Consider the following 25904-nt stretch of genomic DNA (forward strand, 5'->3'; position numbering starts at 1 on the left):
ATAGAACTTAGCTGCAGAACCACATAGGTGTGGTGCTGTTTTTTGAAGAAATCAGCTTTGTTTTTCTAATCCCTATAACCCTTTCAGGACTGTATGAAACAGATTGTATCACAACAGAGAGAAAGCATAAGACTTTTCTTTGGGTTCAGATTATAGCTTAAAGAGGTACTGCGGTGAAAACCTTTTTTTCTTTTAAATCAACTGGTGGCAGAAAGTTAAATATATTTGTAAATTACTTCTCTTAAAAAAATCTTAATCCTTCCAGTACTTATTAGCTGCTGAATGCTACAGAGGAAATTCCTTTCTTTTTGGAACACTGATGACATCACGAGCACAGTGCTCTCCGCTGACATCTCTGTCCATTTTAGTAACCGTGCATAGCAGATGTATGCTAAGGGCAGCATGGTGGCTCAGTGGTTAGCACTTCTGCCTTGCAGTGCTGGGGATTTGGGTTCAAATACCACTAAGGACAACAATAAATAAAGCGTTGTTATTATTATAATAACGTCAGCAGAGAGAACTGGGGTCGTGATGTCATCAGAGAGCATTCCAAAAAGAAAAGAATTTGCTCTGTAGTATTCAGTAGCTAATAAGTACAGGAAGGATTAAGATTTTTTAATAGAAGTAATTTACAAATATGTTTAACTTTCTGCCACCAGTTGATTTAAAAGAAAAAAGGTTTTCACCGGAGTACCCCTTTAAAAATGGATTGCTTTATCTAGATCAGTGGTCTTCAACCAGCGGACCTCCAGATGTTGCAAAGCTACAACTCCCAGCATGCCCGGACAGCCAACGGCTGTCCGGGCATGCTGGGAGTTGTAGTTTTGCAACATCTGGAGGTCCGCAGGTTGAAGACCACTGATCTAGATGTCTCAAAGAAGAAAAGGGTGTGCAACACAATGTTGTGATTTACATAGAGCATTAAGTCAGCCTTAAAGTCCCTCCCGAGAGACATTGGCATCATTTACCATTAACCAGCTGGATCTGATCCCAGGAGGCGACGTGTCATTATATGGCCCCTGTGGGATTCATTATGAAGTGTGCAAACAAACCGCAGACAGTGTACAAATAATACAACAACCAAAGGAGATGTTTATCGGCTCATAAAACAAGCTCTGACAGTGGAAAAGAATAGAACGGTCATATGCTTGTTACTGTATGGACACAAAATGTGGGAACACGGAAAGGGAATACAGAATTGTAAAACATAGGACGACACAGGATTTCCGTACTAGAGGGTGTGTCCATAATAAGTCAACATGTATTCTTAAGGCCGTTCTCCCATGAAAAAAAATCTATGGAAACAAAAAGGGCAAAAGAGAATGCAAAGGCACCTCATGAAGAATGCAAAGGCTCTAACAAACGTGGATAGATAAAAATGGCCTCTTACCGGAAGGTGTTATGCTCAGGGCACAACTCCTCGGAGCGTATGGATTAAATGCAGCAGCCCAGGTCGCTCCGGTGATCTCAGCAGTCCACCGGTCAGCAATTCAATATACGTGGTCCAACGTTAGGACACAGGAAAAATGGGACATCTAGATCAGGCGCTTCACTGTCATCTTTTATTGGTAAAAAATAAAAATAAAAACATGCTCTTCATCAACCGAACCGGGCTCTACACAAAAGAAACCACAGGCTTTGTTTATATAGGTTACAAAAATATTTATTCTGGGTTAACATCAATCTAACCTTGATTGATGTTAACCCCAAATGAATATTTTGAACAAAAATATATAAACAAAGCCTTTGGTTTCCCTTTTGTGTATGCCTGATGAAGAGCCCGGTTGGGGCTGGAAACTCTCTCTTGTTGCATTGCATGTTTTTTTTTTTTTACCAATAAAAGATTACAGTGAAGCGCCTGATCTAGATGTCCCATTTTTCCTGTGTCCTAACGTTGGACCACGTATGTTGGAATGAAAAACCTCTATAGCATATCCATTCAATGTCCAAGTGGTGCTTATGGCTCAAGAATTGCTGTTCCCGTTGCCAGGTGGACATTGCGACTGTGTGGGTCCCCGCTGTCCGAGCCTTTTGTTCTCGGTCTCAACACAGAGTAAATGGTAGCCTAGCCCAGTGTTTCCCAATCAGGGTGCCTCCAGATGTTGCAAAACTACAACCTTTGGCTGTACGGGTATGATGGGAGTTGTCGTTGTGCAACAGCTGGTGGCACCCTGGTTGGGAAACACTGACCTAGGTGCTAGTTTCTCCAGCAACCAAGAAGTGACCTGATCTCCATCTACAAGCAGAGCCACAACAACAGACAGAGGCTACCATGGTGGATGGGGGGGGGAAATCTATCTTAAAATTCACCTTGTGGTAATTACACCACTTCAAATAGGAAATATTAATTAATAACAATGATAATAATTTATTATTATTACTATATTGGCTATTAGGGGTTAAAAATGCTCCATAAAACTGATAAATAAAAAGATGGTAGAAAATTTTACATTAAACTCAAACAAATGCAGAAAGAATGAAAAAAAAAAATAATTATATTATTATTATATATATATATATATATATATATATATATATATATATATATATATATATATATATATATATATATATATAATGGTCAATTTCCCTACAGTTTGCAATGGATTTTAAACTGCAGGGTTAAAATGATAAATCTGATGGTTTTGTAAACCTGAGGACATGCCCCTTATGCTCAAAACCTAATGCAAATTGTAGGATCTGTTTGTTTCATTCCAATTATCTGTCACATGTGAGACAATTTTGGCGCACAGGCAATGCATCACAATTGTCTCAGAACCCAAGAAAAAAGTCTGGGTTTCACAATAATAAATCCTTTTATCCCTTGTGAAAGCAGGAGCCTTCGGATTCATATTATTCTCTTACATATTCGTGTATTTTTCTCTTACCTCCGGTGTCACCTCTGTCAGCTTACAGACCATTTCCATTCCACCCAGTTTCCAGTGTCCATCTTCACTTACAAACAGGGATGACAGGCAAATGTTGTTATGGGAAACCTTTCCCTGTATGGATAATAAGGTTACTACCAGGATAAAAAAGAAGCACAACTTGTACTAAGCAAAAACTGTATTCACGGGTCCATGTCACTTAAGAGGGTATTCCGGAGACATATTTTTACATTTAAACGGCTCCTGGTGGGGGGCAAAAACATACTTCCCTCCTGCTGATTCCCTATCAGTGCCATTCCTTGCTTTAGCACTTCCAGTTCTCTGTAAAGTGTACCTGTCACTTACACTTTTGACATGTCCTAGCAACTTGTCAAAGGTTTTGATCAGCAGTGGTCTGAGTGTTAAAGGGGTTCTCTGGTGCTTAGACATCTTAGCCCCTATCCAAAGAATAGGGGATAAGATGCCTGATCGCGGGGGTCCCGCCGCTGGGAACCCCAGTGATCTTGCACGCCGCACCCCGTTTATAATCAGTCCCCGGAGCATGTTCGCTCCGGGTCTGATTACTGTCGATCATGGGGCCAGAGCGTTGTGACGTCAAGGCTCCGCCCCATGTGACGTCACGCTCCACCTCCTCAATGCAAGCCTATGGGACGGGGCGTGACAGCTGTCACGCCCCTCCCATAGGCTTGTATTGAGGGTGGCGGAGCGTGACATCACACGGGGCGGAGCCTTGACGTCACAACGCTCTGGCCCCGTGATCGACAGTAATCAGACCCAGAGCGAACATGCTCTGGGTACTAATTATAAACGGGGTGCAAGATCACGGGGGTCGCTAGCGGTGGGACCCCCGCGATCAGGCATCTTATCCCCTATCCTTTGGATAGGGGCTAAGATGTCTAAGTGGCGGAGTACCCCTTTAAGTCCTCCACCGATCAGGAAAATGAGCCTGGAGAAGTATCTCTCACTCCTATCCTGCTCTTGTCACTTGATGAGACACGCTGTATAGACTTACATGGCGAGTGTGCCTCAATCACATGACAGGGAGCCAGGAGAGAATTCACTGAGCATGAACTTCTCCCGGCTCATTCTTCTGATTGGTAAAGGTCTGAACACTTAGACCCCAGCCAATCAAACCTTTTGACATTTAAAAAAAGGTTTCCAAATGACAGTACCCATTTAAACAAAGTAAATGCCCGTGGAGCCACACTCTGTCTTATGGAGAACACCACTGTGGCTTGTGATGAGCTAAGCGGGGGTTTCCTATATATGACATGACAGAACAGGAAGTGTCGTCAGTGGAGATCAGAACTGTTGTAAGAGCACCGGAGGGGGGATGCTTCTTTATTCTTCCACTCAGAGCAGTTGTAGATACATAAATATGTCTCCGGGATAACCATTAAGGGCCGGGTCACATGGGGAGGGTAGCTCTGTGTGTCCGCTCTGTGGATTATTACAGTGGGAAATTGTTACTACGAGCAGACAAACAGCTAACCGGCCACAGCCAGGAGTTCACTCTGCAGTCCCTCTTGTGACTGCTGTTAGTGCATCCGCAGCGTGACGTTTGTTGCGGATATGCCCCTGCACTTAAAGGAGTTCTCTAAGCTAAAACTTTTAACCCCCGCTGTGCCCGGGCTGTAAAACTATACATGATAACCTTTCACTTACCTGCCTACGATCCCCCGTTGTTCCGATATCGCCGTCCCGTTCTCTTCCACTTCCTGCGGGTCGGTGACTTCACTCTGCGCTCAGCCTATCAGCGGCTGCGACGGCACATTGCTGCGGCCTCCTGATAGGCTGAGCGCAGAGTGAAGTCACCGACCCGCAGGAAGTGGAAGAGACCAGGACGGCGATATCGGAACAACGGGGGATCGTAGGCAGGTAAGTGAAAGGTTATTATGTATAGTTTTACAGCCCGGGCACAGCGGGGGTTAAAAGTTTTAGCTTAGAGAACTCCTTTAAAGTGTTACTATCATTTAAAAAAAAATTTTTAAAAATTATAATTTTGACATGACAGACACAAAAATTTTGATTACGCGGGGTCTGGGTACCACTGATTTTTAAAACAATGGGTAGAAGTGTGAGGTTGGGATCTTCTTTCATTTGCTGCAAGAAATGGGCTCTGTAGACTTTAATGGAATCCTTCTCATTCAGCAAGACGACAGAAAGACAGGGAGAGGAGCACTCATATGAGCCCCTCTACCCACTCCTTCTAGTGATCGGTGGGCTCTGAACACCCAGACCTCGACCAATCAAAACCCTCTATGACATGGTCAATAGTTTCTTTTTTTGTTTTTCTTTTTTGAATGATCGTATTACTTTAAGACCGCTCTCAGAAATAGCCATTTTACGTATGTCTTCAGTGTGCTGCACCGTTATGTTGTGTAACAATTTTACACATTAGATCAGCATTTCCCAACCAACGTGCCTCCTGCTGTTGCCCAAGGCCGTCTGGGCATGTTGGAAGTGGCAACAGCTGGAGACACGCTGGTTGGGAAATACCATTTCAGATATACACTGCAATCAGGAATATTTTAAAGGGGTACTCCGCTGCTCAGCGTTTGGAACAAACTGTTTGGAACGCTGGAGCCAGCGATGTTACGCCCCGCCCCCTCAATGCAAGTCTATGGGAGATGGTGTGACGGCTGCAACGTTCCTAACAGTTTGTTCCAAACGCTGAGCAGCGGAGTACCCCTTTAAACTATAAATTACATTTCTGAAAATAGATATCTACCCTTTCATGCAGGAAAACCAGAGCTTGGAGAATATCATAGATGCCAGCACAGATTTCATCAGCTGAAAGCTTCTGGAGGAGCATCTCCAAGGGCTGCACCCGTTCTGTCACAAGGTAGATCCCATCCTCCTCCACAGAACATGACAGAAAACGCAGAAGACACGGGTGACGTAAGGTTTTCAGATGCTTTGAGCAAAAGAAAGGAGACAAAAAAAAAAAAAAAAAGAAAAGGATACAACTTTAAAGCATACATATGTCTTAAAAATAAATAAATGATTTATTTAATAACCATAAATGGGTAAGACTGTGTTTTGTATTCTATTCATCTGTCAATTCAAGTTGTGATGGATCCATTACAGGATTGGTGCCAGTGACACCTGACAGACCTTAGAGACTTACAAGGGGTTCGGCATTTTGGAGAGAAGAATAAGCTCTGCATGCTGCACTATGTAGGGGCCCATGCAAGTGACAGAATATCTGCCCAGAGAAATTCCAAGCAGAAGTTGTGTGCGCAGCCGGCGCCATCATTGTAATGAATTCATTGTATGAATGAATTCAGGCTCCATCATTGTAATGAACCATTGACAAAAAAACACATTGGCCGGTATTTCGCCTAAAAAAATGAGCATGCTCAATCTTTGTGGAATTTCATAGTTTGCATAGGTAAGCATAAATCCTATGGACAACAATGTTTGCTTTGTGCAGCAGAATTTCACTCGGAAATTCCATTTTGTGGATGGGCCCTTAGTTAAACTTAAACTAGAAAAAAAAATCAAAGGCACTCAGGATTTAGAAAGCCCAAAGTTACATGGTAAAATACCAGATCCCTTAATGGGATCAGTCGGGACCAGGTGGTGTCAGTTGTGCTCCGACCTGTTGGAAGCAATGGATGACAAGCAGTGTGATGCAATTGCCTTTCCATTCTATCAGACCTGTCTGGCCGTAAATATACATTTTGTCCATGAAGCCTCATCTTGTATTACACGTGGTTAACAGGGATGGTGACATTTGCTTTTCTCCTGCCGGTCCCTATGTATGTATCACAGATACCAGCAGCAACTGATGAGTAGTAGATATGACAGATCTGGGGGTGGAAAGTGGAATCCCATCAGATTTGGCATTACATTTCAGTGGTTTGGTCAGTACTGAGTAATATCTATGGGACTGAGCAAAAAGTAAAACACAAGCAAATAGGCAACTGTAACACGCCTGTGTGAAAATGGTCTTTTCTTAGCATACAGGACAGTTCAATAACCCCTTAGGTGAGGGCATTCCAAGCTGGGTGCTACGACACATTCATGTGTTAGCAGCAGTCCCCCCCCCCCCCAGGGGTGTTGCGGCATCGGCCCATCCCAAAGCAACAGTCGCGGCTGGTCATTACTACTAAGTGGACTCGGCCCTGCTGCTGATCTTTAGCAGAGGATCAAGACCCAGGGGTTCAAGACCTTGGGGGGTTTGGGGACAAAAAGGCTTAATAATGTGCCACAGGGGGTAGTCAAGAAGGGGGAATGAAATGGCACAAAAGGGTAGCAGCCACATTTGTAATGCTGATACTGGTACGGTATATGTTGTGCGTTGTACGATTTACAATGTGATATGTTTAACTGGGGGTACGGCAAGGTGTGTATCACCAAACTATGCACATCTAAAAAGAGTGTCACCAACATGAAACATTTTGAAAGCTCTGCTAAAAGCAGTGTTTCCCAACCAGGGTGCCTCCAACTTTTGCCAATGCAAAGGCTGTCAGGGCATGCTAGGAGTTGTAGTTTTGCAACAGCTGGATGCTCCCCGGTTGGAAAACACCACCTTAAAGGAGTAATCTACTGCAACGTATTTCCAGTCCGTTGTGCCTGGGCTGTAAAAAGAAAAAAAAAAGGGAGAAGAAAAACTTTAACTCACGTTCCTGCAGCTGTTTGGTCAACAAAAATAGAGGAAACTAGGCGCACATCCACCATTTGTATTTTGATCTACTTGGTGTAGCGGACATCGCTGCGGCTGGTGATAGGCTGAGCACTGTGAAGGAAGAAGACTGGACCGCTGTAGCCACGCTATGGAGGAAGGTGAGTTAGAGTTTCTCTTTTTTTTTTTTGCAGCCTAGCCTGGGCACAATGGACTGGAAATACTTTGCAGTAGACTACACCTTTAAAAGGACATCTGCAGCGAAAACAACTTATCCCCTATTCACAGGATAGGGGATGAGTGTCTGATCGCGGGGTCCGACCACTGAGGACCCCCCACAATCTCCCGAACAGGGCCCCCACATTGCCGCGCTGAGGTTGACAGTACGCCCCCTCCTTACACAGTTCTATGGGAGAGGTGGGGAGGCAGAAACGCCTCTCCCATAGAGATACATGGAGGGGGCGTTTCGGCCGCACGGGAGAGCCGTGGCAGAGCCAGGGCCACGTGCAGGAGATTGCAGGGGGGTCCCAGTGGTCGGACCCCGCGATCAGACGCTTTTCCCCCTATCCTGTGGATAGGGGGATAAGTTGTTTTAGCTGCATATTTCCTTTAAAGGTATATTCACATGCCGCTTTCATATCTTTTATGTATTTCCATGGCGGAAACCCAAGACTGGCCCTCAGATTTCTGCCCCATAGATAAGTCGCAGACCAGATGTCCCTGAATGGATATAATCCTCAGCTTTCCAGTGCAGAATCAAGCTACGTACTTCCAAGGTAGCCTTCTTATGTACAAGCGGCAAAAGACTTTTCCGGTATTTTTTTGGTTTCGTGTAAACAAGCCTGGGTCACCCCTAGTCACACGGGCAGGATCTAGACTCATCAGATGTGCGCCCAGCCCCCACATAACTCATACATCTTCAATAACAGCTATGCCTCCAAACTACCTCATAATCGTGCGCACTCAGTCCAGCGGAGCATGCACGTTTTCAATTGTGATAGGGCAGATTTAGAGTTGTAGTTTAGATTGGAGTTGTAGTTTTGCAACAGCTGGAAGCACCCTGGTTGGGAAACACTGGGATAGGCGAATCAGCCGATGCCAGCCATTTGGTCTTGTTGAAATCCAGGGGGATCGGACACATTGCTCATATATATATATATATATATATATATATATATGCACCTTCATGGTACGTTCACATGTGCGGGATGTACTGTTTCCCGCTGGGGATTTTTCGCAGCGTATTACATTTACTTCAATGGGGTCTGCTGCATGAAAATCCGAGGCGGCAAATTTGCAGTAAATCCCACACGTGTGGACGTCCCCTTAGGCTGGTGTCATGGAGGGGCTCGATCAGCTCCATTCATGGATTATAAGTAAAAAAAAAAAAAAAGTAATTTACATTCCTAATAAACCAGTTACCAGGAGCAGATAACATCTCACCACCTAATGAATTCCCTCTGGTATCTGTACACAGGGGATAAACAGAGGGAGTGTTATCCCGAAACCTGCGCCCACACCTGCCACATCCTAATACACAGTAGGGGAGATGGATCACAACTAAACTGAGGCTGTTGCCCCTAGCAACCAGATTGCACATTTAAAATACATTTATCCCAATCCGATCACAGTACACAACAGTCTAAAGCTGTGTTTTTCCCCAGTGTGCCTCCAGCTGTTGCAAAACTACAACTCCCAGCATGCCCGGACAGCCTTCGGCTGTCCGGGCATGCTGGGAGTTGTAGTTTTGCAACAGCTGCACACACACTGGCTAGGAAATACTGTTCTAAAGGGGGGAAGAAAACCTGTTGCCTGTAGCAACCAGTCACAGCACAGCTTTCACTTTTTAAGAGCAGGCTAAGTAAAGCTGTACCGTGATTGGCTGCCAGCTCTCAGGACATAGATCATAAAAGCTGATTTGTGATTGGTTGCTAGTTTAGCTTTCTGCATTGTTATTGGCTGCCAGCTCACAGGAAAAGGAAGACTAAGAAATAAGAAGCTTCATTGTGATTGGCTGCCTGCCCACAGAAAGGGGCGTGTGCAGTGGTTGGCAGGTGACAGCTGCGTTGTGATTGGCTGCCTGCTCACAGAAAGGGGCGTGTGCAGTGGTTGGCAGGTGACAGCTGCGTTGTGATTGGCTACCTGCTCACAGAAAGGGGCGCGTGCAATGGTTGGCAGTTGATAGCTGCGTCGTGATTGGACGCCTGCTCACGTTTACAGAAAGCTGCATAGTGATTGGGTGGCAGAGAGCTGCGCTGTGATTGGCTGGCTCCTCACGGGTACCAGCGGACCTCACCTTCGCCGCCTTGTCCACCTTCTCCTGGTTGTCCGGCTGATACACGAACACCGAGGCCGGGCGCCCCTCCTGCAGCTGAGCCGGGTGGATGGTGAGCCCGGAGGGGTGAGTCCATGGCGGGTCCTGCAGAGTGAATCCCCTCATGGAGCTGCTCTCAGAGCCCATAATCCTGCAGCTGTATGCAGGGATGGCTGCCTTCAACCCGGCCAGCGGGAACCCCTATGCGGCACCACAGAGAACGAAGAATAAACCGTGACCGGGAGCTCGGCTTCTACTGCCGCTCAGAGCACCTGTCATTGCGCCATGGAGCGGGAGGCTGCACCGGCGCCGCTGTCACCTGGTAACACCCGGACGTGCAGCACGTCAGCTTCTTCCTCCTAACCCGGAACAGCCCGTAGTGTCCGGTGTCCAATAGCGGCCGAGTACACAGGAGGCCACACCCACTCGGTGAGGGAGCCCGATGATTGGCAGCTCGATTAACTTCATCCTCCCCGGACATCCAACGCCACGCCCCTCTTCTAGTGGACTCACCACGCATGCGCCAGAGTGACAATTACACCCCCGACCGTCACATGACACTGCGTGGTTATGTACGACCGAGAACCAACCTAATGATCCCAGTATATATTCACTGACCGGGACGGTAGGGGGCGCTCCAATATCAGTTTACGATGTTTGGTTTGTGACAGAAAATCACAGTCAGATTTTTTTAATTCCTTAAAGACACAGACAGGCCATTTTATTTTTGCATTTTAGTTTTTTCCTCTTCGCCTTCTAAAAATCACAATTTCCATGCACAGACCCATGTGAGGCTTGTTTCTTGCGCAATCAATTGTATTTTGTAATTACGTCACTCATTTTACCATAAAATGTACGGAAAAACAAAAAATATATATTTTTATGGTGAAATTTAAAAAAAAAAAAACTAACCTCAATTTTGCAAGTTTTGGAAGGTTTCATTTTCACGCCTTACACTTTATGGTAAAAATAACGGCCCAGTCAGAGAGAAAAAATAGTGATTTTCCCTCAACAACCAATCACAGCTCAGCTTTCACTTTACCTCAGCTCCTTATAATCGCTCTATATTTTCTCTCACAGTTTGATAAATCTTCCCCAATATGTTTTCTTTATTCTGTAGGTCAACTTGATTAACCCCTTAACGACCACGGACGTAAATGTACGTCCTGGTTTGTCGGTACTTCGGGCACCAGGACGTACATTTATATCCTGTGGATGACCGCGAGCATCGAAATGGTGCTCGCGTCATACACGGCAAGTTGCTAGCAGCAGCCGGGGACCCGCCAGTAATGGCCGACATCCGTGATCGCGCGGATGTCCGCCATTAACCCCCTCAGATGCCGTGATCAGTACAGATCACGGCATCTGCGGCAGTGCGGTACTTTAAATGGATGATCGGATCGCCCGCAGTGATCCGGTCATCCAGCATGGCGGCCGGAGGTCCCCTCACCTGGCTCCGGCCATCTCTCGAGGGTCTTCTGGTCTGAGATCGAGCAGACCAGAGCAGATCACCGATAATACTGAGCAGTGCTGTGTCATATACATAGCACTGAACAGTATACATATACATAGCACTGAACAGTATACATATACATAGCACTGAACAGTATACATATACATAGCACTGAACAGTATACATATACATAGCACTGAACAGTATACATATACATAGCACTGAACAGTATACATATACATAGCACTGAACAGTATACATATACATAGCACTGAACAGTATACATATACATAGCACTGAACAGTATACATATACATAGCACTGAACAGTATTAGCAATCAAAAGTATTAGCAATCAAACGATTTTTTACATTTTTCTTTTACACTTTTAACTTTTTCTTTTTTTTTATTACACTTTTTATGTCCCCATAGGTCCCCTATGAAAAATGTAAAAAAAAAAAAAAAGTTAAAAATCCCCTCCCCCAATAAAAATGAAAATTGTCAGTTTTTCCCATTTAACCCCCCAAAAAGGGTAACTTTTTTTTAATAAACATATTTGGTATCGCTGCGTGCGTAAATGTCCGAACTATCAAAATATAATGTTAATGATCCCGTACGGTGAATGGCGTAAACGTAAAAAATAAAAAAAGGTCCAAAAATGCTTCTTTTTTGTGACATTTTATAAAAAAAAAATTAAAAATTATCTAAAAGTTTTATATATGCAAATGTGGTATCGATAAAAAGTACAGATGACGGCGCAAAAAATGAGCCCTCATACTGCCCTATATAATGGACAAATGAAAAAGTTATAGGTGGTCAAAATAGGGCGATTTTAGATTACTGATTTTGTACAAAAAGATTTAGATTTGTTTTAAGCGATACAAAAATATAAAAGTATCTAGCCATGGGTATCATTTTAATTGTATTGACCCACAGAATAAAGAACACGTCATTTTTACCGTAAAGTGTACAGTGTGAAGGAAACCCTCCAAAATGTGCAAAATTGTGGTTTTCATTTAAATTTCCTCCCTAAAAAAAAGTTTTTTGGGTTCGCCGTACATTTTATGGTAATATGAGAGGTTTCATTACAAAGTACAATTGGTCACGCAAAAAACAAGCCCTTATATGGGTCTGTAGATGGAAATATAAAAGAGTTATGGATTTTAGAAGGCGAGGAGGAAAAAACGAAAACGCAAAAATAAAATCGGCCTGGTCCCTAGGGTGAAAATGGGCTTGGTCCTTAAGGGGTTAAGGACGCAGATTTTCATTTTTGTATTTTCTTTTTCTCCCTCCTCACCTTCTAAAAATCATAACGCTTTTAATTTTCCATCTACAGACCCATATTAGGGCTTGTTCTTTGTGCCACCAATTGTACTTTGTAATGACATCAATCATTTCACTACAAAATGTATGGCGAAACAAAAAAATTATAATTTGTGGGGCAAAATTGAAAAAAACAAATGCCATTTTGTAACTTTTGGGGGCTTCCGATTCTACACAGAGCACTTTTTGGAAAAAATGACTTCCATACAATTAAAATGATACCGAACTTATATAGGTTTTATTTTGTTTGACTTCTTTAAAAAAAATTATAACTTTTTGTACAAAAATTTGCATATTTAAAAATGTCCTCTTCTGACCCCTATAACTTTTTAATTTTTCCACATACAGGGTACAAGGGCAAATTTTTTGCACCATGGTCTGTAGTTTTTATCGGTACCATTTTTGTTTTGATGGGACTTTTTGATTGCTTTTAACCCCTTGCCGCAGAACGCCGTTTATAAACAGTGCTGTGGCACGACAGGGTTATGAAGCGAGCATCATATCCACACTGTCCCTCAAAGGTGAATCAAAGCTTCCCTTTCATAGCTACCCACCCACAAAGCTCAGGATACCAGTACTTGTGTAAATACCAGTGTACCTACTGCTCCTCCTCTGTTTTTAGCTGTGGGCTTGTCTACATTATCAGAAGTTCAGTCCTTCATGTAACCTCTTGCTGTAATGCTGCTGTTCCTTTCCCTCCTGCTCAGCCAGAGCACCAATAACTCATTCTCCGTCCACAGGCTATCTATATTAGAGTACTGTGTAAAGCAACAGCCTAGCACAGGGCCAGCCTGTTCAAACTAGTGCACTTTTATCAGAACTATGTCATGGAAGAGCAGAGAGTTGTATCTGCTACACTGTGATTGGCCACAGATTTATGGCAGTAAATAACTTGTGTACTACTGGCATACGGCTCAGTTCTGGTCCCACCTTCTGAAATGTATACAGTCATGGCCGTAAATGTTGGCACCCCTGAAATTTTTGAAGAAAATGAAGTATTTCTCACAGAAAAGGATTGCAGTAACACATGTTTTGCTAAACACATGTTTATTCCCTTTGTCTGTAATGGAACTAAACCAAAAATGGGAAGAAAAAAAGCAAATTGGATGTAATGTCACACCAAACTCCAAAATTGGGCTGGACAAAATTATTGGCACCCTTAACTTAATATTTGGTTGCACACGATGGGGGGGGCGTGGCCAGCGCCAGATATAAGCAGTCGCATAGAGCTGTAGCTCCCGCTCTTACGCCCGTACATAGCAGAATCCTGACCTGATCCTGGCTCACTTTTCGGTCTGGACTCGCTCACATACCCTGGGGATGCCGGTCAAACTCTATCCCTCCCGCAATAAGGGCGGCGTGGCCGCGAAACGCTGAAGGAATTCGCCTGCGAACAGCCCCAAGATGGCGCCCGGGCGGCGCACACTTCAGCAAAGTACCAGACGGGGTCCTCCCCGCCTAACCCCGCAGCTTCTGCGGCAGGGGAGAAGGCTCCAAAATTAACCCTGCGGGAAGTTTCGGCACAGCTGCTTGCTGCTATAACCTCCTGCCAGACCACACTCACAGGCAAGTTGGAGGAGGTTAAAATAGATGTTGGACTGCTGAGACAGGACATGCAGGCCCTGAGGGAGAGGGTCACCCACGCTGAGGGACTGATCCCTACTATTGAGGATACACTGGCCCCTGTCCCTGCCTCCTTAAAGGGGTACTCCGGTGAAAACCTTTTTTCTTTTAAATCAACTGGTGGCAAAATGTTAAACATATTTGTAAATTACTTCTATTAAAAAAAAATATTAATCCTTCCAGTACTTATTAGCTGCTGAATGCTACAGAGGAAAGTCCTTTCTTTTTGGAACACCGATGACATCATGAGCACAGTGCTCTCTGCTGAAATCTCTGTCCATTTTAGCAACCATGCATAGCAGATGTATGCTAAGGGCAGCATGGTGGCTCAGTGGTTAGCACTGCTGCCTTGCAGTGCTGGGGACTTGGGTTCAAATCCCACTAAGGACAACAATAAATAAAGCGTTATTATTATAATAACGTCAGCAGAGAGAACTGTGCTTGTGATGTCATCAGAGAGCATTCCAAAAAGAAAAGAATTTCCTCTGTAGTATTCAGCAGCTAATAAGTACAGGAAGGATTAAAATTTTTTAATAGAAGTAATTTACAAATACGTTTAACTTTCTGCCACCAGTTGATTTAAAAGAAAAAAGGTTTTCACAGGAGTACCCCTTCAAGGCTTATCTGCGTGGTTGCTTGAAATCTACCATTTCCTATATCAAGAGGGAGTCGGCACTTAGAGAGACGGAGCTGGCGCACGTGTACTGATTTAGAAGCCGCATATGTAGCTGACCCTACGGAGGCCAACAAACATGCCTGGATCACTGGTAGCCAATATATGCTTCACCTTGATGAAAAAATGAATCGCAAATTGTTCTTTTCTAAAAAATTCTACTTTGAGCACGGCAACCAGTCCAGCAAATTATTGGCTCAGCTGATTAAACAGAATCAGGCTGCTCCCCCGATCCTTAGAAAAGCGTCTGAGACTGGTCAGATATTGGTTGATAACGTGCTGATTGCCCAGCGCTTTGCCCAATTCTATTCCTCCCTTTATGCCTCTCAAGTACGGTACTCCACTGAAGACCTGGTCTCTTACTTGGATTTCATTCAGTTCCCAGTGTTGTCCCCTGGCTCCGTCTCTCAGCTGGACTCTCCTATAACTGTGGAGGAAATCGCTGATGCTCTTGGGGATATGCAGTGTGGGAAGACGCCCGGCCCTGATGGCCTACCTGTGGAAGTGTATTCCCGGTATGCTGCCCTTTTACAGGGACCTTTTGAAGGAAATGTAAGATGCTGCTTTTGAGGCCGGCCGCCTTCTGCCAACCCTGTATGATGCTAATATAGTGGTCCTACTAAAACTGGATAAGGACCCTCTTGAGTGCGGTTCGTATAGACCCATATCTTTAGTTAATGTGGATTATAAGATTCTTACAAAAATACTTTATAAAAGATTGACTAATGTAATACTCTCCATCATTCATGGAGATCAAATGGGCTTCATGCCCGGTAAGACCACCTCAGAGAATATCCGGAGGGTTCAGGTCGCAATTCAAATGGGGGGGGGGGCACTGGACGAGGACTGGGCCCTGGCCTCTCTCGATGCAGCCAAAGCCTTCGATTCGGTAGAATGGGTGTACCTTAGGGAGGTCCTTCTTCGTTTTGGCTTTGGCCCTCGTTTTATCAAATGGGTGTCCATTTTATATTCCTCCCCCCCAGGCCCAGGTGATTGTGAATGGCCTTTCCTTGGACCAGTTTGTCCTGGGTAGGGGAACTCGTCAGGGATGCCCCCTGTCGCCGCTTCTTTTTGTGGTGGCGGTGGAGCCCCTGGCCCTTCTCCTCCGCCAGGACCCACTGTATTCTGGCATCACTATAGATGGGAGGGAAGACCGTCTTGGACTCTATGCAGATGATATGATTTTATTTATGTCCCGACCTCTTGAGACACTCCCCCATGCTATTTCTGTGACTGACCATTTTGGGGACTTTTCTGGCCTACGTATTAATTGGGCAAAATCCATTTATATGCCTCTCCGGCAGCGACCTGGACCTTCCACTCTCTGTGGCCTGGCTGTAGTACCTGGGCATAATTATCAATAGAGATTCCCCCCAAGATCTCCATGTTAATGTTCTACCCCTCCTGTCCTATGTCAAAACTAAATTCCGGGTGTGGGGAGCCCTGCCTTTAGCGGCCCCTGGTAGAATTAATCTGGTGAAGATGATTGTCTTCCCTAAACTCCTCTATATTCTTGAACACTCCTTTAATCAAGTCCCCATGAGCTTTTTTAAATCCATTAACTCCCTTCTCCCACTCTTTATTTGGGGTACCGGTACTGAAACTTTCCACTTTGCAATGCCCTAAAGACTTGGGAGGGGCTGCGCTTCCTGACTAAGACATATTTTTTAGCGGGCCAGCTGCGCTACCTTCGGCATTTGGTCTCTCCTGATTCCCAGCCGAACGCGGAGCTTCATCTTGCCTCCTTTTTAGGGCTTACTTCTATGTGTGCCTTCTTATTGGAAGGCATGTGTCCCTTCGCTTACTACGGAGGATTGGTTGGAGATATTGTCTTCCTATTAAACAGTCTCTCTGGCAACCATAACAAATTGATTCAGCTCTATATAGTCCATCATTGCTACCTTACTCCGGTACGACTTCATAGAATGGGACGGGTGCCTTCCGACGCCTGCCGCAGATGTCACACCCCTAGGGCTGACTTTTGGCATATGATCTGGCAGTGTCCCTTCCTCCAGACGTATTGGCACAGTATTACAGATTTTATATCCTCTCTCATCTCCATCCCTGTTCCTTTAGATCCCCTGATTTGTCTATTTGGTTTGCTTCCTGAGGAATCTTGGCAACATCACGAGGATATTTTAGCGTGAGGCGTTGTTTTTGGCTAGAAAAGCAGTAGCTCTGCGCAGGATGGACCCCCGTCCACCCTCTCTTCCACAGTGGAGGAAATTGGTTAATGCCATACTTCCCTATGAACAGCTAGTTTTTAAACATAGAAAATGCCCTGACAATTTCTTTAAAGTGTAGGGAACATGGTGTGGGTCACCTCTTACTAGATACTCGCCCTCTGCATTTACATCTCTGATGTCCTCTGGCGCTTTTGGTTCTCCATTTTAAGGTGCATTCACACCACGTTTTGTACATACGGGTGCCGGATCCGGCGGGGCAAACCGGGCGCTCCCGTACCAAGGCCGGATCAGCTCGTGACTCCGTTTACTTTAATGATCCGTCTGGAGTCAAACGGTGACTCCAGTTGGCTCAGTTTTGACCCGTATGCAATTTTGGACCAGACCTAAAACCGTAATATACGGTTCTCTCTTTATATTTGTTTCTCTTTTATCTGTTTTTGTCCTTTACTATTGTGGGGTGGCAGCGGGTGATGTCTTTTCTCCCACTCTTTCTGTTCTCCATGAGTCCGGCCTGTGTGGCAAGGCCCGGTCTTTACATCATTATACCATGAGGTAGAGCTTTATGTTATGTTAAAGTTATCAGGTTTTCCCTGATTGATTTGCTTTACACTGTTGGAATTGTGTGACTTTTGTTGCCCTGTTTCTCTGTATTTTCAACACTTATTTCGTTTTACAAATGTCCACTTTGTGGAGCTGTTGAATATGCTTTTATTCAAACTTCAATAAATTGAGTTTAAAAAAAAAAATATTTGGTTGCACACCCTTTGGAAAAAATAACAAATCAGTTGCTTCCTATAACCATCAATAAGCTTCTTACGCCTCTCAGCCGGAATGTTGGACCACTCTTCCTTTGCAAACTGCTCCAGGTTTCTCTTATTGGAAGGGCGCCTTTACCGAATAGCAATTTTAAGATCTCCCCACAGGTGTTCAATGGGATTTAGACCTGGACTCATTGCTGACCACTTAAAAACTCTCTAGCGCTTTGTTGCCATCCATTTCTGGGTCTTTTTAACGCATGTTTGGAGTAACTGTTCTGCTGGAAGACCCAAGATCTCGGACGCAAACCCAGCTTTCTGACTCTGGGCTGTACAGTGCGACCCACAATCCATTGGTAATCCTCAGATTTCATGATGTCTTGTACACATTCAAGGCACCCAGTTCCAGAGGCAGCAAAACAACCCCAAAACATCAATGAACCTCCACCATATTTCACTGTAGGTACTGTGTTCTTTTCAGTTTTCGGTAAACAGAAGAATGATGTGCTTTACCAAAAAGCTCTATCTTGGTCTCATCTGTCAACAAGATGTAGTCTTGCTATGTCTCTGTGTCAGCAGTGCGGTCCTCCTGGGTCTCCTGCCATAGTGTTTCATTTAATTAAAATGTCGACGGATAGTTCGCACTGACACTGATGCTCCCTGAGCCTGCAGGACTTACCCAGGGAGATTAGCTACAGTGCCATAGGTTGCAAACTTCTTGATAATGTTGTGCACTGTGGACAAAGGCAAATCTAGATTTCAGGAGATGGACTTGTAACCTTGAGATTGTTGATATTATTCCCCAATTTTGGTTCTTAAGTCTTCAGACAGTTCTCTTCTCCTCTTTCTGTTGTCCATTCTTAGTGTGGCACACACAGACACACAATGTAAAGACTAAGTGAACTTCTCTCCTCTGCTTTCTGGTGAGATTTTTATATTGCCCACACCTGTTACTTGCCCCAGGTGAGTTTAAAGGAGCATCACATGCTTGAAACAATGTTATATTTGCACAATTTTGAAAAGGTGCCAATAATTTTGTCCAGCCCATTTTTGTAGTTTGGTGTGACATTATGTCCAATTTTCTTTTTTTCCTCCTCTTTTGGTTTAGATCCAATACACACAAAGGGAATAAACATGTGTATAGCAAAACGTGTTACTGCAATCCTTTTCTGTGAGAAATACTTAATTTTCATGAAAAATTTCAGGTGTGCCAACATTTACGGCCATGACTGTAATATATATATATATATATATATATACACACACACACATACATACATACATACATACATACATATCTCACACATTTTTTTACAGAGGAGAGGAGGTGGGGTTACAAAGTGTTCTGGAGTCATTTATTGGTTTTTGCTTATGTGTGCTAAAAAAAAAAGGTATTCAAAAGTGATTTATTGTTTTTTGCTCATTTATCAACCCCCTGTGATAGTATGACAAATATGTCACACATAAGCAAAAACCAAAGCAAGAAAAAAATGCCTACAGAACTTGCTTACCAAAGCAACAATGATAAATGTCCCCAATTGATGTTTTATTTAACAAGTGTTTTAATTACATGAGTTAGGTGACAAGACTGAAAAATGGTGGACATGCAGCTGCAGGATTATTAAATTAAATATAAATAAGAAATGAATAACACTTTAGGACATTTAGATTCACCATAATATGTCAGAATGCTTCTGACCAGACGTGCCTTGTTTCCTGGAATTTCCACCAAACCATTTGTGTCAGTCCCTATTGCCTAAACATAAAATATGATGCAGGACTATTAGGCCGTAGGGTATAGCTTATCAAAACCTATTACTGAAGTCCTCAGAGAAATTGCAAATGTAAACCACAGATCTACTTTATCAAACATAGACTAGAGGCATGCTTCTCCCGGGGCGGAGGGGAATTTATTCTGGTTATTGGTCAATGTTTGGCGTGATATCAGAATTTATCGGGCTCCAATTCCATAGTAGTAAGGTTCATCCGGACGATAGCCATATGCAGTTGTTGGTCGTCCTGGAATAGCTGCAGATTGCCCAAAATTATCAACACCCATCCTAGAAAGAAAAAAAAGAAATGTTACTATATACTAGTGCATAAATATACAGCATAAATACATAAGGCTATTTGTAGCAACTTATCACTTTAGTGCAATAGAATGACAATACATTGTAACAGTATAATATTAGGACGGCATTGTCCAGTAAAGATTTATCCAGTCCACGAGTCACGTGTTGTGTGTTAGCCATCATTGACACAGGAATTAAGCGGGGGAAAAAAATACTGCAAGTCGAATCTTTTTTTCTCTGTTCAACTCCTCTTAACCCCTTAAGGACCAAGGGCATACAGGTACGCCCTGATGCCCTGGTACTTAAGGGATTTTAGGTACTGGGATTTTAGGTCCCCTCCGTGCGCCGGTCGGGGACTGGACTGGGATGACTGCTGATATCTATCAGCAGGCATCCCGTGCCAATGCCCAGGGGGGGCCTGAAACCTCCCCCCCCCCCCCCCATGTCGACGATCGCCGGTGAATTCACACCAGCGATTCTGGGTCATGCAGGTCTCCAGTGACCCGGAAAATAAGGGGGATCGGGGGTGCCACCCCTCCTATCCCTGCTCTTGGTCGGTCAGAGCGACCGTCCAATAGCAGATCAGGGGGGGGGGGGGGGGTTAAAGTTCGGTTCCCCCACTTTGCCAACCCACTGTAGTCCGGACAGAGCAGGGGAACCATCGGTAACCAGCGCCAGAGGTCACTTACTATCGGCGGAGGCGACGATCGGCGGGCGGCGATGACGTGCGGCTGGCTCCCTGCTGCAGACTACGGAAGCCGGTGAGTTGCCTAGCAACATCTGGAGGGCTACAGTTTGACCCCACTATACAGTGGTCTCTCAACTGTAGCCCTCCAGATGTTGCAAAACTACAACTCCCAGCATGCACGAACAGCAAACAGCTGTCTCCCCATGCTGGGAGTTGTAGTTTTGTACCTCCAGCTGGAGGTTTGCCCCCCCCCCCATGTGAATGTACAGAGTACATTCACATGGGCGGGTTTACAGTGAGTTTCCTGCATCAAGTTTGAGCTGCGGCAAATTTCCCGCCGCAGCGCAAACTCCTCGGTGGAAACTCACCGTAAACCCCCACAAGTGCGAATGTACCCTAAAAACACTACACTACACTAACACAAAATAAAGGGTAAAACACTACATATACACCCCCTTACACTGTCCCCCACAATAAAAATTAAAAACGTATCATACGGCAGTGTTTCCAAAAAGGAGCCTCCAGTTGTTGCAAAACAACAACTCCCAGCATTTCCGGACAGCCACTAACTGTCCAGGCATGCTGGGAATTTAGCAGCAGCTGGAGGCACCCTGTTTGGGAATCACTGGTGTTGAATACCCCTATGTCCACCCCTATGCAATCCCTAATTTAGTCCTCAAATGCGCATGGTGCTCTCTCACTTCGGAGCCCTGTTGTATTTCAAGGAAACAGTTTAGGGCCACATATGGTGTATTTCCGTACTCGGGAGAAATTGCACTGCACATTTTGGGGGGCTTTTTCTCCTTTTACCCCTTATGAAAAGGAAAAGTTGGGGTCTGCCCCAGCCTGTTAGTGTAAAAAAAAAAAAATTTTTGCACTAACATTCTGGTGTTGCCCCATACTTTTTATTTTCACAAGAGGTAAAAGGAAAAAAAGACCCCCAAAATTTGAAACGCAATTTCTCCTGAGTATGGAAATACCCCATACCCCAGGAGTGAGAGTGCACCATGTACATTTGAGGCCTAAATTGGTGATTTGCACTGGGGTGGCTGATTTTACAGCAATTCTGACATAAACGCAAAAAAATAAATACCCATGTGTGACCCCATTTTGGAAACTTTACCCCTCATGGAATGTAACAAGAGATATAGTGAGACTTAACACCCCACAGGTGTTTGACAAATTTTCGTTAAAGTTGGATGGGAAAATGAAAAAATTATTATTTTTTTCACTAAAATGTTGGGGTTACCCTAAATTTTCCATTTTCACGAGGGGACATAGGAGAAAAGCCCCCCAAAGTTTGTAACGCCATTATTTCTGAGTAAGAACATACCCCATATGTGGATGTAAAGTGCTCTGCGGGTGCACTACAATGCTCAGAAGAGAGGGAGCGCCATTGGGCTTTTGAAGAGAAAATTTGTCTGGAATTGAAGGCTACGTGTGTTTACAAAGCCCCCATAGAGCCAGAACAATGGACACATTCCCCCCCCCCCCCTCATGTGACATCATTTTGGAAACTACACCCCTCATGTAATGTAATAAGGGGTACAGTGAGCATTTACGCCCCACAGGTGTCTGACAAAACTGTAAAAATTCAAAAACTTGGTCTACAAGAACATGTGAGTGTAAAAAAAATTCCTGTGTAACACCTAAAGGGTTAATCTTTCTGAATGTCATTTTGAATACTTTGAGGGGTGCAGTTTTTATAATGGGGTATTTCTAATAAGAAGGCCCTTCAAATCCACTTCAAAACTGAACTGGTCCCTGAAAAATTCAGATTTTGAAAATTTTGCAAACAATTTGAAAATTGCTGCTGAACTTTGAAGCCCTCTGATGTCTTCCAAAAGTAAAAACATGTCAACTTTATGATGCAAATATAAAGTAGACATATTGTATATGTGAATCAATTTATAATTTATTTGGAATGTCTATTTTCCTTACAAGCAGAGAGCTTCAAAGTTAGAAAAATGCTAAATTTTCAATTTGGAATTTTTCACCAAGAAATGATGCATGTATTGACGAAAATTTACCACTAACATAAAGTAGAATATGTCACGAAAAAACTAACTCGGAATCAGAATGAAAAGTAAAAGCATCCCAGAGTAATTAATGCTTAAAGTGACAGTGGTCAGATGTGCAAAAAACACTCTGGTCCTTAAGGTGAAAATGGGCTTGGTCCTTAAGGGGTTATATAGGCACTGTCAGATTGAAAAACTTTTTATATTTTGTTATTGATGAAAATTAAAGATCTTTTGTAATATGGTTGTATAGATATGTTTAAATATTTCATTAAGAAAACCACTCCTGGAAATCCCACCACTAGGGGCCCTCATAACTACTGGGACAATAACCAGTCCTGCAGCAGGATTAGATACTGATTAACACACATATACATATATATATATATATATATATATATATATATATATATATATATATATATTATTATTTTTGCTGGATTTGACTGGTACATTTAACTATATTATATATATTTATTTTTTTGTTATAACATTTTATTAGCAAAAAGAGGATAATGGTACAAACAGCATGACAATAGACGAGTGCAATTAAGTATTTATCCACAAGATGGCACTCTTGGATAAGGATTTAAAAATGGAATCTATAAGTCAGTGTTTTCCAAACAGTGTGTCTCCAGCTGTTGCAAAACTACAACTCCCAGCATGTCCAAACAGCTGTTGGCAGTCCGGGCTTTCTGGGAGTTGTAGTTTTGCAATAGCTGGAGGACAGCTGTTTGGAAAACACTGACATAAGAGATCCAAAAATATCCCCAAAAAAATATTTATAGAACGAAGAACTAGAGAGTGGCACTCACCAAACACCTTCTCTTCTTCACTTTAAGTGAAACACTAAAGAAATAAGAAGCTGTTTGGTAGGTGTCACTCTCTATTCATTTATGGATTTTTTCAAGTAGACTATCTGCCTTTTGAGTAAGAGCACCACATTATAGACTTTATTTCAGCAATAGTGAATGGCAACTTCTTTATTTGATGAAAAAGTTGGTTTAAAAAAATTTAAGGGTTAAAATGGAATTAGTGCCGTTCAAGCTATCTTAAAATAAATCTTAAATTTCATTTTGAGCAGGACATAAAACAAATGTAATAAAAATGAGTCAGAACAGTATGTTAGCGGGAATGTTCCTGAAATTGCTGAGTCAATCTGAGACTTGTTACCTATAAGTTAAAATTCTGACACTTTCTACAGCTTGCGTTCTGTGTTGTGAGTTAATTGATTGTCAGATTTTCTTAAAGGGGTACTCTGATACTAGACATCTTATCTCCTATCCAAAGGATATCAGATAAGATGTCTGATCGCGGGGGGTCCCAGCATCCCGCATTCTGAACAAATGCCAGGTTTTGGTGGCAGTGGTTGTGACGTCACGCCCCTCCATTCATGTCTATGGGAAGGGTCGTCATGACCACTACCACAGGAACTCAGCGTTTGTTCAGAATGTCAGGTGCTGCTCGGAGATCTTGGGGTCCCAGCGGAGTGACCCCCGCGATCAGACATCTTAACCCCTATCATTTCGATAGGGGATAAGATGTCTAGCAGTGGAGTACCCCTTTAAAGGGGGTTGTGTAGGAATAGAAAAACGCTCCTTCTTTCTTGCAAAACACCACTGCTGTCCACAGGTTGTGTCTGGTATTGCAGATCAGCTCATTTAAAGTGAATAGGACTGAGTTGCAGCACTACACACAACCTGTGGACAGGAGAGCTGCTGTTTTTGCAAAAAAATTATTATAAATAAAACTTGGATTGCGGATGTGTGTGTGATGGCGGGTTATACAACCAGGTAGGTCTCACCTTAAAGTGCTCCGGTACCCACCTTCGGAGAAACTAGTTGCGGCAGTGACAGCCCACCCAGCCAATCACCGGCTAAGGCGGGACCAATGCTGTGGGCGGTAAGCAGCTCGTCACTGCAAAGACTAGTATGTCTCAGAAGGTGGGGACTGGAGAATACACAGGTAAGAGCCGGTGCCCCATTCAGGAGATCGCTGACAGTCCCTGTGATCAGACATGTATCTCCTATCCTGTGTATAGGGGATATGTTTTATTAGCAAGAGTACCCCTTTAACCACAGGCCGGAAAAATATAGAAATCCAGACAGCCATCCTAAAGGTGATCCTTTTAATAACACCTGCAAAATTCTCACATGGGAGCCTTTCTCTCAAGAAAGGCTTCAAAAAGGCTCCTCTGTAAGCTGAAAGATTACATGGGTTAATAAAAAGGATCACTTATATCTGAATTATAAAAGAACTTTGGCATCAAGTCTGGTGAATCTGGCACCTACAGTCCATACTGCTTTTTTGTTAACAAAGCTGATCACTAAGGGGGAGATTCATCAAACCTACGTAAGGGAAAAGTTGCCCAGTTGCCCATAGCAACCAATCAGATCGCTTCTTTAACCCCTTAACGACCACGGCCGTAAATGTACATCCTGGTTTGGCGGGACTTCGCGCACCATGACGTACATTTACGTCCTATGTATGATCTCGAGCATCGGAGCGGTGCTCGCGTCATACCCGGCAGGTTCCGGCTGCTATCAGCAGCCGGGGACCTGCCGGTAATGGCCAACATCTGCGATTGCGTGGATGTCCGCCATTAACCCCTCAGATGCCGTGATCAGTACAGATCACTGCATCTGCGGCAATGCACATGTTAACATAGATGATCGGATCGCCTGCAGCGCTGCTGCGGCGATCCTATCATCGGTAATGGCGGACGGAGGTCCCCTCACCTGTCTCCATCCGTCTCCTGCTCTGGTCTGAGATCGAGCAGAAGATCACCGATAATACTGATCAGTGCTATGTCCTATGCATAGCACTGAACAGTATTAGCAATCAAATGTCTGCTATAGATAGTCCCCTATGGGGACATAAATAAAAAAAGAAAAAAAAAATGTAACAATAAAAAGTTAAAATCCCCTCCCCCAATAAAAATTAACATTTTCCGTTTTTCCCATTTTACCCCCCAAAAAGCATAATTTCTTTTAATAAATATATTTGGTATCGCCGCGTGCGTAAATGTCCGAACTATCAAAATATAATGTTAATGATCCTGTAAGGTGAACGGCGTAAATGTAAAAAGTAAAAAAAAGTCCAAAAATGCAGCTTTTTTGTCACATTTTATTCCAAAATTTTTTTTATTAAAAATGATCTAAAAGTTTTATATATGCAAATGTGGTATCAATAAAAAGTACACATGAAAGTGCAAAAAATGAGTCCTCATACCGCCCTGAATACGGAAAAATTAAAAAGTTATAGGTGGTCAAAATAGGGTGA

General features: G+C 43.6%; 2 protein-coding genes across 4 annotated transcripts in view; both read right to left on the bottom strand.

Moving 5' to 3' along the window:
* SCYL3 (SCY1 like pseudokinase 3) overlaps positions 1 to 10536 on the bottom strand; it is a 65751-nt gene extending 55215 nt beyond the window's left edge. Inside the window, exons 1-3 of one of the 2 annotated variants that reach the window (XM_056523673.1) lie at positions 9815 to 10536; positions 5620 to 5805; positions 2889 to 3002 (exon numbers count right to left, since the gene is read on the bottom strand). In XM_056523673.1, the coding sequence (XP_056379648.1) occupies positions 2889 to 3002; positions 5620 to 5805; positions 9815 to 9979 (465 nt within the window). In that variant the 5' untranslated portion in view covers positions 9980 to 10536. Of the gene's footprint in view, positions 1 to 2888; positions 3003 to 5619; positions 5806 to 8961; positions 9187 to 9814 lie in introns of those variants that run through there. The other variant, XM_056523674.1, reaches the window with a different exon arrangement.
* An 8841-nt stretch (positions 10537 to 19377) lies between these two features.
* KIFAP3 (kinesin associated protein 3) overlaps positions 19378 to 25904 on the bottom strand; it is a 105713-nt gene continuing 99186 nt past the window's right edge. For both annotated transcript variants that reach the window (XM_056523671.1, XM_056523670.1), the window contains exon 20: positions 19378 to 19904. In XM_056523671.1, the coding sequence (XP_056379646.1) occupies positions 19796 to 19904 (109 nt within the window). In that variant the 3' untranslated portion in view covers positions 19378 to 19795. The remainder of the gene's footprint in view (positions 19905 to 25904) is intronic.

Source organism: Hyla sarda, chromosome 6 (genome assembly GCF_029499605.1).
Source record: "Hyla sarda isolate aHylSar1 chromosome 6, aHylSar1.hap1, whole genome shotgun sequence".
In the NCBI taxonomy this organism is placed as follows: domain Eukaryota; kingdom Metazoa; phylum Chordata; class Amphibia; order Anura; family Hylidae; genus Hyla; species Hyla sarda.